The 11902-nt window shown below is 30.7% G+C and overlaps 1 protein-coding gene across 7 annotated transcripts in view; it reads left to right on the forward strand.

Moving 5' to 3' along the window:
* The window catches only part of LOC106464146 (MIP18 family protein FAM96A-like), a 20609-nt gene that overhangs the window by 4189 nt on the left and 4518 nt on the right, over window positions 1-11902 (forward strand). For 4 of the 7 annotated variants that reach the window (XM_013924264.2, XM_013924260.2, XM_013924261.2 and 1 more), the window contains exons 2-4: window positions 4494-4591; window positions 6169-6330; window positions 11403-11452. In XM_013924264.2, coding sequence (XP_013779718.1) covers window positions 4528-4591; window positions 6169-6330; window positions 11403-11452 — 276 coding nt within the window. In that variant the 5' untranslated portion in view covers window positions 4494-4527. Of the gene's footprint in view, window positions 1-689; window positions 2022-2152; window positions 2219-4493; window positions 4592-6168; window positions 6331-11402; window positions 11453-11902 lie in introns of those variants that run through there. The other 3 variants (XM_022391824.1, XM_022391826.1, XM_022391825.1) reach the window with 2 other exon arrangements.

Consider the following 11902-nt stretch of genomic DNA (forward strand, 5'->3'; position numbering starts at 1 on the left):
TACCAGGATGATACCGAGATGAAAGGTTGTCAGTATGAGATTTCTAAAATGTTTATTTTGAAGAACCTCTATGACAATACTTTTATACAAATGTCCCTTCGTGGAAATATTTTAATAAATAATATTAACAGATTTTAGAGTTATAAAAAGCATCCAACACTATAAAGAGAAAATATAACAGTATTCAGTCTAATACAAATAATGCATCTAATCTAAATGATTCAAGTACAAGGACTCGTATCCTATTACAAACAATTGGGGGGGGGGGCTTCTAATCTATAGCAGGCGGTAAAATCTACAGGTATGAAAAATCCAGCACTTCTCCTCAAGTCATTAGTTGTGCTATATTAAGTATTGTATTACAAACTTAGTAAAGTCATTTAACAAAGTGTAAAATTTTATTGAATAGTCAACATGGTTTCACTAGGGAAAGACTTTCCTTATTAATCTTTTGACATTCTTTGAAAGGGTTACTGCTTATGTAGAGGAGGGTAATGGTGTGTATTTGGAGTGTATGGATTTTCAGAAAACATTTGACAAAATTCCATATAAAAGGCATTTTAAAAAAATTATCTTCTTAGCTGTGGCAAATAAGTTTACTTATTGGACAGAAAATAGCTGGGTGGAAGAAAAGAGGTTGCTGAGAGGAAAGGAAATCCACTATACACTTTAAATAACAGTCCAAAGATTCAGCTTTTGAGTGGAATATTTATTTTTATTTAACTGTTTTTATGATGTTTTAACCACTCGTGTGGCCAACATCGGGTAACTTTCTCTATTTTGTGAATACTGATTGAGCATTTCATTCCAATTTAGAGAATATATAAGGTGACACCTGTGTTTTGATTTAAATTAGGTTTTAGTTCAGGAATAATTGATGCTTCTTTTATTTTTCTTCTACTAATGTTGTTCTCATTGCATAATATTTTAATGTTAATTGGATGTTGATTTGTTGTGCTGTGTTCGTAAATGTGTGAAGGGGGATTATTATGTTCTTTGATGCTAATGCTTATGTTGCATCCAATTTCACCTATGTAAGTACTAATGCAACGATTGCATTGATACTTGTAGATGCTTCCGTTGTTGAAGTTATCAGAATAAACCTTCCTTAGAGGTGCTTTGATTTTAGTGCTTGGTGTTTGAATAAAAGTAACTTTGTTGCTTATTTTGTATTTTTTATGCTTGTTTCCAAATGTTTATGATGTTTTTGGTTACAAGGCTATGATATGGTTAGACACCTATTAGCTTGTCAGAGTTTGTGCATTTTGTTTCCTTCATGGAGTTTATGTTGTTTTCCCTTTCTTTTTGTTCTGTTATTGAGTTTGTTTTTATATTGGCTAAAGTTCTAGTAACAATGTATTTATGGAGACAACATATGTTAATTAATGTGTCAGATATTGACTCTAGCTCATGCTACAGATTATTGCTACCACATATGTTAAATGCTGTGTTGTAAATGCATGATAACATGCCAATTTCTTGTTTAGTTGAGTGGGCCGAGTCTGACTTTATATAGTTGTTATCATTACTGATTTGTAGAAGATTTTCATGTTAAAACAGTTCAGTATTTCACAAAATAGACAGTTACCTCATGATAGCCACATGAGTGGTCAAAACAATGTAAAAAAGTTAAATAAAAATAAATATTCCACTCAAAAGCTGTATCTTTGGAGTTTTATTTAAAGTGGGAGGTAGCTATAAATAGAGCTCAGTCAATCTGGCGTAATGTCACTGGGGGGATACCTCAGGGCTTAGTGTTAGGACATTTGCTGTTATTGATTTATATCAATGATACAGATGAAAAAATGCTCAATATTATATTTTTTTAATTTTCTGATGGTATTAGGGCCTTGGGTAATGATGGCTGCAAGGATGCTGCTGCTTTAGAAAATATTTGCATTATTTGGTAGGTTAGACAAATAAATGGGAATAACCTTAATAGTGTTATGGAAGAAAAGGACCTTTTGGATTCTAGTTGATTAGTCTCTTAAGCCAGCCAATCAATGTGCTGTTGTTTATAGGCAAGTATGATTTTAATTTGTACCTACAAAAATATTGAATACAAGTCTAAGAAAGGTTATAATTTCATTGTATAGATTATTGGTAGGCCAAATTTGGAGTATTGTGTTCAGTCTTGAGCTCTTTACCTTAGAAAGAATACTGAATTGTTGGAGAGGGTTCAGAGGAAGGCTACCAGGATGATACCCGAGATGGAAAGGTTGTCAGTATGAGATTTCTAAAATTGTTTTATTTTGAAAGAAGAGTTAAAGAGAATCTGATTGAGGTGTTTAAGGTTGTTAATGGAGTTGATTAATGGTGAGAATTAGAGCTGGGCTATTTAATCTATTGCCTGTGAGCAATGATTACATCAATTAGTATCGCATGAACTAATAAATTAATCAAAATTACAATTAATTGGTTAATGTCACAAAAGTAATTAACCAATCAAAATTACTTGTTTTGCTTACTACTGTTTTCAATTATTCCAAGAAGGCACCACATGAAGGTATGGAATTTTGCAGGATCTCCACTCCTATGGGTTGTGTGGCCATCTACCCATTTTTATTCAAAACTTTTCACTGAACAGGCGATTCCAAGTCCATGTGGGATCAACTCTTTCCCGTTCCTTTCCACAGGAACTTGGAGTCCCTCAGGGCTGTGTCTTGAGTGTCACACTTTTTAATGTTAAGATTAATGCTATCACTAATAATCTTCTTCCGACTGTTGCAAATGGGCTTTATGTTGATGATTTCCACATCTCGTGTCAGTCGTCAACCATGAGTGTATGTGAAAAGGTGCTAAGGATATTTTACTTTAGAAATGGCTAAATATATATTTAAAACTATACTTAGGTGTTTAAGTAAAATAAAGGTGACACCTGGAGACTGATTGAAAAAGATAAGTTATGCTAATCAATTATCTTAAATAAATAGTAAGTTTTAGGAAATTCACATTACATGAAAAAAATAAGCAAATGATAAAAATTATTTTTCTGACAGAGATGAAACCACTGAACAGAGATCATTGATTCCAGGTTCTAGATTAATTCCAAAAGGTTGAACAGTGTTTAGATTAGCAATCCAATAAGTTTTTTTTATTTCTCTATTTACTTTAGTTTTGAATCCTGTTTCAGTGCCGATGAGAGTAACATTTTTAATGGAATGTCTGGGTTGGTTAAAGTATTAAGCAACGGGAAGATCTTTTTTCAGTGTTAATAGAAGATTTATGGTTGTTGAAACGTACTCTAAGACTTGTTTGTGTATGACCTATATATTAGTGATTGCATTTATTACACTGTATAAGGTAAATGGTGGTTTTTGTGTCACAAGTGATTTCTTTGGATATTTTAAAGTTTCTCTGATTGTGCTTGTCAGAAAATGAGTCAGTGGTTTTTATGAACTTACAGGTTTGACAACGGGCTTCATTGCGTGGATGACAACCATTTTTGGATGGGATTTAATTCACTTTTGTGTGAACAAGGATATCTTTTATAGTTCTGCTTTTTTGGAGCAGACAATGGGAACTTCAGGAAATATCTGTTTAAGATGATCATTGAGTTGCAGGAGATGAAAATGTTTTTTCAGAATTTGTGAAATGTTTCTGAGTTTAAACTGATAGGTAATAATAAGAGGAATCAGTCTCCAGATGTCACCTTTATTTTACTTAAACACTTAAGTATAGTTTTAAATATACATATATTTAGCCATTTCTAAAGTAAAATATCCCTAACACCTTTTCACATACACTTTTGCCTACATTGTGCCGGAAATGAGATGCTTACAACAGTACATAGAGAAATAGACTACACATTTCCTGGAAAACTGAATGACCTTCATGATGTCACTAAACTCCCTTTATGTATATTGGAAATTATAATTTTCAAACACTAAAATGTACTTCTGATAGATACTTACCTCCTCTCACTTTCCACACATCCTCCTCATTTGCGGTGCTTCTTTTTTGCCTAATCTCAAAGTGAAGATTGGGTTCTACAGTATAGAGAGAGTCAGCTGCACCAGGAGGGTGTTTCACACTCCTATTGGTGGAGGGCTTTCACATGCTTATTTGTATGCTACAGCTCAGCTGTTCCATGTGTAAACACATGGGGTTAAGTGGGAGTATCAAGGCCAGTGGCAAGTAAAAATTGTGCATATAGAGTGCACAACTGAATAAGAAAAGCTATTATATGAGGAGAGGTAAGTATCTATCAGAAACACATTTTCAATGTAGGAAATATATAAACAAACACTGAAACAAATCAAAATATAAAATGTCAATACAAACTTATGTTAAGGGTTTGTCTGTATTCTTGTAATACAAATTTTTTATATGGCATGTTGTTAGGTATGTTTTATGATTATATTTTTCAAGTTTTTTAAAATGTATATAACCACTTCAAGCAATCAGGATAATAGTCTGTCACCAAAAATCATGCATGCTAAAATAACATGCATTGGTAAGATTATCAAAGCTAATTATTTTTTCCATAACAGTGAGAATACAGCTATTGAATGGAGTAAAATTTCGATGTACAGTAAGAATATGGACAAAACTAACTTTGATTGTGAAACTCTTGTTGAAGAAATCTATGGTAAATTTATTTATTGCACAAGATTTTATGAATTTGTTACATATCTGTTGATACAGTAAATGTATATTTGAAGTTTTACATTTGTACAGTTAACGAGTTGTTTTGTAATATATACGTTACAAAGAAATATAAGCAATATTTTTTGTTGTTTTATGCTTTTCATATACCTTTTAGAGTTTATGGACTTTCTAATTCTTTTGCACATAGCTTTCAATAGTTAGAGCTGCTTTTCACGGTCTGTAATAATAGTTAAAGGTACAGTATAGACATTAGATAAGCTAAAAGGAAATGTAACCTGTGTTGATTTTTTAACTTGTAGGTCATCCTTCAACATTTTCTATATTTTGGAGGAAAATGAAATGACTTGTTATTAAAAGACATATCCCTACTAACCATATGACATGGATGCTTTAAATACCAGTTACATAATCTAGAGATTTTGGTTTTCACTTTGTACAAAATTCCATAATCCTGACTTTTCTAAATTGTGTATATGATTTAAAACCTAGTATTATGTATAATCAAACCCAAGTAAAAGTATTAAACATTTTTAACAAGTGACTGACATAGATTAATTTTTATATCAGCAGGTTGTTTTAGTAAGAGAAGTGAATTCTAGTTATCAGGTGTATCTCACTTTATAGAGCTTATAGATTTCAGATGTTGCAGTAATTTTGTTTTTTACTTGATGTACTTCTGTCCATTAACTATATAAATCTGATTTCTACATATCTAACAAAGTTATTTTACTTTTCATGTTACTTTGTATTGTCCTTGGTGTAGAAAATGGGGATAATAAATGAGACAACATCATTTATGTTACTTGTCCTCAGCACACAGTTGAATAATTGAAATATAATACATATGCATAAAAATAAACAAAGAGTTACTATAGTTGGGAAGTTATCCACCAAATGTCACCCTGTACATGTACTATGATTGTACACTTGATTTTCTTTACGAAATGCTGTTAATGTAATAGCAACTATTTAGCCATAGGCTAGAACCTGAAGAATTTGGCTTCTGTTTTAGGCTCTGAGGAAAATAGGTATCTTCTTGTTATTTGACCATAAGAATAAGCTACCTGATGTGACTGATGGCCATTTTATTCATCAAGATCACCTTTCCACTAACTTAAACCATCCAGAGTACATGTAGCAAAACAAGAAAACCAGATTAGATGTAGTCCTTCTTGTCCATATATTAATTGAACATATTTTGATTAATATAAAAAAACTAAAAGCATCATATTTGTTAACCTTAATATTGAAATTTACACTTCCAGTGTATCTTCTCACTGCTTAAATAGATCCCATAAACCATTTATCCAAGCCTATAAATGCCAACATAGTGTCTCTCTACACTAACATATGGTTTCCACGTTATTTGAGTGTTGTCCTTGGTGTAAAATGGGGATAATAAATAAATATAGTAATTTCTTTCATACCTCTTGTTAGAGAAGAGGTTACCAGTTTTTTAAATTACTGTCATGACCAATAGATTATACTTTGCTCAAGTAATCTCAAGCACTTGTTAGCAGTATGAGGGATAATACATTGTCTTCTTTTTAAATTAAGATTTGGTTAAAGACATTCGTGACCCAGAGCTTCCTCAAACCCTGGAACAGTTGGATGTGGTTAGTGAAAGTGATATTAGTGTAAAACCTTTTGGAGACAGTCTGTTAATCAGCATACAGTTCACTCCAACGGTTCCTCACTGTACCCTAGCAACACTAATAGGTAAGGATTTTTATTCTTACTTGCTCTCGGTGCTTGATTCAATTAAGTATATGCTACCGCACTGCAATAGCCAGTGAAATGACAGAAATATATATATACAAACTTGTAGGATAAGAACAATACAAAATCACCTTTTTTGCATGTCAGGATTATCTATGCTCACACTCAGTGTGTTGTGAATCATTCATGACAAACATTGTGAAACACTTTCATATTGAGTTTTGTAAGCTTCATTACAGACAACATAACAGCCTCGGCTGATTCTGGAAAAAGTTTGACCATCTGTTGTTACAAGTCTTCAAATATACTACTATTCAGTGCATTTTTATCAGTTAATATGTTTAGTAATAAACAAATGTAAACTATCACTCGTAAAATAAAATCACATCCCATTAGAAATATTGGACCATAACTAAGAAAAAACATCAAAACATTGTAAAGATGTAACAAAAAAAACTATAAAATGATCATTGCCACAGTGTGAATCTATATTAATAAAAGAGTAATGTGTGTGACTGTGCAATCCTTGGGAAACTTTTTAAATTATGCAAAAATGAAATTAGGGGTAGGGAAATAATGTGTTTCTAGACACTTAGAGTACCTGTCAAGTTTTAATACTTTCCCCCGATACCCAGGTTTTGAAAGTGTTGATCAGTTTGTCATTTGTAATCACACCATTCATCTTAAACTGTCTTTTGTACTAGAGGTATTTGGTGGGTATCACATGTTGTGGAATAGTTTTGACCGACTTAAGTTTAACCTCACAGTCATTGAACACCCTGCACTGCCATCAGGTTTGTTCAGAATTTTATGTACCTACCCTTTCGTGTGATTAGTCTAGACAGGTTGCTTAATTGTTTTAATTACTTTAAATACACAGCACTGCCTCTACATTTTATAAACCTTGTGCACAGAAACACAAAATACCACAACCAAAAAATGTTTCCTACATGAAGCACAAGTTTTCTTGTTAGTAATTATTATAGTAGAAATATACAAACTGTTGGGGCTTTACCACAAACATTACAAATTACTTCTCACCTCGCTAGATTTCTTATGAAACCTTTACATCTTGAATATCTGATTTTCTGTTAGTCATTTTAAAATATAATGAATTTTTCTGGTAATATAAGTTTTTCTTTTAATTTTTGACTCAGTTTCTAAAACTAGAAACTTTGTTTAGATTTGATGTTTCCAGATGTGTAAGTAGTGTGTTTTTTAATAATTACTTTTATTCATTTGGTATTTATGAAGATAGTTTATGTTCTAAAATCAATAAATAATACATACAACTTTTGACTTTACACAATCAAAAACATTTTTACTGAGATCAATCCATGATCCTCCCTAAACTGCGTATGTCAATGGAGGAAACTATTAAAACATGTAGAGTAGTTTTAATGTTGACTATGGATTGTTTTCAGATAAAATATTTTTAACTGTATAAAGTCAAACATTATTTGTATTATTTATTGAATTTAAAACTTTTGTACATGTGTCGAAAAAAAAACCGTTGTTCCTTTGCTTTTACAACATTTCAACAACTGTGCTAAAAATGTCTGTAAAAAGAAAATTGTACTGTTTGTTTTGTCAGCCATGCTTTTCTTCTCTCTGTCTTTGGTTTCTCTAGTTTCATATAAATTACTTATAACTCCAATGCTACAAAAGTTTGTCTATCTTTGTGTACATGATTCTTCAGGATATTCTCTCATGACTACTGCTACAAAAATAGTATTTGTTAAATAGTGCTTTGTTTCTTGTATCATTTCTCTAATTCATCATGATTCCATCTCATCATCATTATTTATTCAAAAGCTTACCTAAACAGATGAGTACTTCTTTCTTCATTTTTCTGATTCTTTAGGACTTTTGTCATCATTGCTACTTTGAAAATCTAACTGTTTGTTAAGATAATAATATGATTCTCTCTTTTTATTTTTAATTGTTTATACTGTTACAGAAGTCCAACAGAACAAATGTATAATGTTTAATTTAGTATTTTCTTTTTTCATTTCCATGTTTTTTAAAGATTCCTTTTTATCATTGATCCTGAAAAAACTTAGACCAAGATGATTTTGATCAAGTAATATTTATATTTATTTCTCTGTTTCTTCAGAATTTCTTCTAGTCAATATGAAAATAAACATCTACTGATCAAGGAATGTAATTACCGTTTAAGGCATTTTATTATTCATTCTTGCTTGTTGTCTGTATTTGTTTAAGATTTTCTCTTAATCAGTGATAGCCCTGTGTGGCTCAGCGTTAAGTCTGCAGACTTATAATACTAAAAATGGTGGGCACAGATCATATAGCCCACTGTGTAGCTTTATTCTTAACTATAAACAAACCTTCAATGATATTTAAAGGATACCAGACTTGTAATTTTCCAACTACACCCTAATTATTTTACATTTAAAAAAAGTGTTTAGGTTTAGCTACATGTTGTAAACCAAGACTGTTGACTGTTTAGTATTTTGTTTTTTTCATTTCCATGATTTTAGCACTGATGTATAACAAATAGGATTATTTACTGTTCAGGTTTGGTTTTTATAAAGATACATATGTATATATATATTACTTATAAGTATATTTTATGGTAAAAATGTGAAGTATTATGGTTTATTCATATCTGGTGTAGAAAATACTTGTAAATATTTTAAAACTGCTACAATTCTTGCTAAACTTTGAAGTATTATTCTACATGTTTGGAAGTAGTGTAGATTTTTTTTTTTAGTGTTAGACATAAAATGTGTAAGTTGTGTAAAATGTTGAAGTTTAATGAATGAATGGAAAATAATAGAATATTGAAGTGTGACTTATTGCAAGTCCTATAGTGTTTTCAGTCCCTTCGTCATATACGTGAGCAAATGGGAAAAGAGTAGTTTATAATGCTTAACACAAGACTGGAACCATTTAAAATAAAACATTTCATTTATACAACTGGGGAATTCTGTGGTAAATGGAAGATGAAATGATGTTTATTCTGTTGGATGAAAGAAACTTGATGAAAGAAACTACTGGATGAAAGAAACTATTGGATGAAAGACACTTGATGAAAGAAACTATTGGATGAAAGAAACTATTGGATGAAAGACACTTGATGAAAGAAACTATTGGATGAAAGAAACTTGATGAAAGAAACTATTGGATGAAAGAAACTTTGGATGAAAGAAACTTGATGAAAGAAACTTGTATGTCAGCAAGATCATTAAGGTTGGTGGAAACAAATAAAGGGTTAAGGGTTCTCAGGAAATTGACATTTTAATGTTTCATCCTGTTTAATGTGCATGCATATCATCCTCTAAATAGAAGTATTTAATTAGTGTTATTAATGTATGGGCATTTGTAACAAATGTTTATTCTGCATAAGTAGGTTCTGTTTATTTTGTGAAACTATTATTAAGTTAGTTTTTAATTTTGTAGGAATTAATGTCATAAAAGGTAAAAGGAGGTGGGCGAGCATGTCTACAGTGGTGGGTTTAATCACAGATAAATTTCCTTTTCACATTACACTACGCTTTATAGAAGTTATTTAACATGGAATTTTTTCTGTAACTTTAGGGTAATCAACACACTTTTTTTTGACAGTGTAAAGAGGGGAGCCTTATTGTACAAAAATCCTTGCTACTACATTAACTTTATGATTAAGATCTTGGTCTTCTGGGCATAAAATATCTTGGTGCTAAGAATTGTCTTTTAAGAGTGGTATGTGTTTCATTTCTAAAGGGTGACAGCAATAATGGCCTAAATAAGTATATCTGTGGACATTTTTATAATGTGAATGTTGATGTCAAAGAAAGAAATGATTGTGATGCGGCTTTAAGTGTATGAGAGTTGTGCAAAAATGTGACAAGTTTATGAACTGATTCACTAGTACAGATAATAAGACCTTAAACTTTTGTTAGTGTAACACCAAAGATATTGGGAAAAACAGTAACAAAGGTAAATTGTGTATTTTTAAAATATTGTTTTATGTTTATACATTGAATATACACTGATTTATAACTCTTCTGATTTTGTTTATGTCATTCCTTATTTTTATTTTGTTTGTTTAACAGCTATTTCCAACAGCAGTTTTTGTCAACATTGTTGTATACCTCTTTCATGTTGCAAAGTAGGTAAACGCTTAACTTAGTTTACCTCTCCAACAGTCAGTTGCATTGTACCTGTTATCCATGTGATTTTACATAATCTGTTGCAGGGGAGGTTCTTGAATAAATTTACTAATTCAGACATTATTATTACAGTTCTCTTACTTAAAGCTTCATTTCACAGCAAATTCTTTCAAAGTACTTACACAAGGGAATATGAGGATGTTAATAGTATTTAAATATCAAGTTTAAGTACAAATTTTGTTTGAATAATTAATCATAGCTACATGATTTTTTTCAGGCATTTATATATATATCAGTGTTTATGATAGCACTTAAATCTCTTGAGTCCAGGCCACTTGGAAAATGGAATCTCTTTAAGTATTTCTGTGGAAGAAAATTGGTTCCCCATATTTTTTACACAAAAAATAAAAACTGTCAGAATTTTTCATTTTTCCATTTATTACTTACTAACTTGTGTAAAATTTGAATGTTACGTTTTCTTCATTGCATTGGTTTTTCCATAATACTTTTTTTACTTTCCCTATCATGGGATAGTACATGACTTTGAAGATAGATGGCTCTGTATAAAAATGAAATTGTCCTGTGGTAAATTCCATAAAATGATTCAGATAATTTCTACCTACAATGGTGAATAACATTAAGAGAGCAGCAAGAAATAAAGTTAGGCTACATTCCTGTGATGCATTATAAAGCTATTTTCTCCATCCCCCATTTTAAATCTTGTACCTATACAAGTACTATATATAAACACACATGCATAACAAACACATAGATTTCTTTATTGATGTGTTTTTTATTAGAGAATATTCACTTGCTGTTATGAGACGTGTCATTAATGTTCGCATATTATGTTTTAGAAATCACATATATGTATTAAACTGATAGATTCATGGTACTTATTTATGTTTTCGTATGTTTTGCTTCTTTTCTTTTTTCTTTTTTTTCAAATCTTTTCAGGTTTGTGCCTAAGAGTCAAGCTTGAGAAATGTTTTCAGCATAAATTCAAGGTACAAAATATGTATATAATTTTATATTATTTTAAGATACTCTTGTCTTTCTTAATTGAGTTCAGAATTCTTGTTTGTAAAAACTTGGAAACTTTTGTTGTGTAATATTGCATGTGGTAATTTGTCACAATATTTTAAAAGTCAACTATTTTGTTCTAACCTAATATCTACCAATCTCAATATTTATTTGGGAAATTTGATTTTACAACACTAGCACAAAAGACCAACATATGCATGCTTAGTTTTTATGTGTAATACAACTCTAAATAAAGTGGTTGTTTTATCAAGTCTAAATTATGTTTACAACAAAGAAGAAACCACTTTGAGAATTATGAAGTCGATGTATTTACATATTTAAAGCTGAAGGTCATAACTCTCAAACTTTTAGTCTGTATAAAAATTTATAGGAATGGATACTCTGCACTTTAGAGAATCTCTTTACATATACAC

Source organism: Limulus polyphemus, unplaced genomic scaffold, assembly GCF_000517525.1.
Source record: "Limulus polyphemus unplaced genomic scaffold, Limulus_polyphemus-2.1.2 Scaffold1570, whole genome shotgun sequence".
Classification (NCBI taxonomy): domain Eukaryota; kingdom Metazoa; phylum Arthropoda; class Merostomata; order Xiphosura; family Limulidae; genus Limulus; species Limulus polyphemus.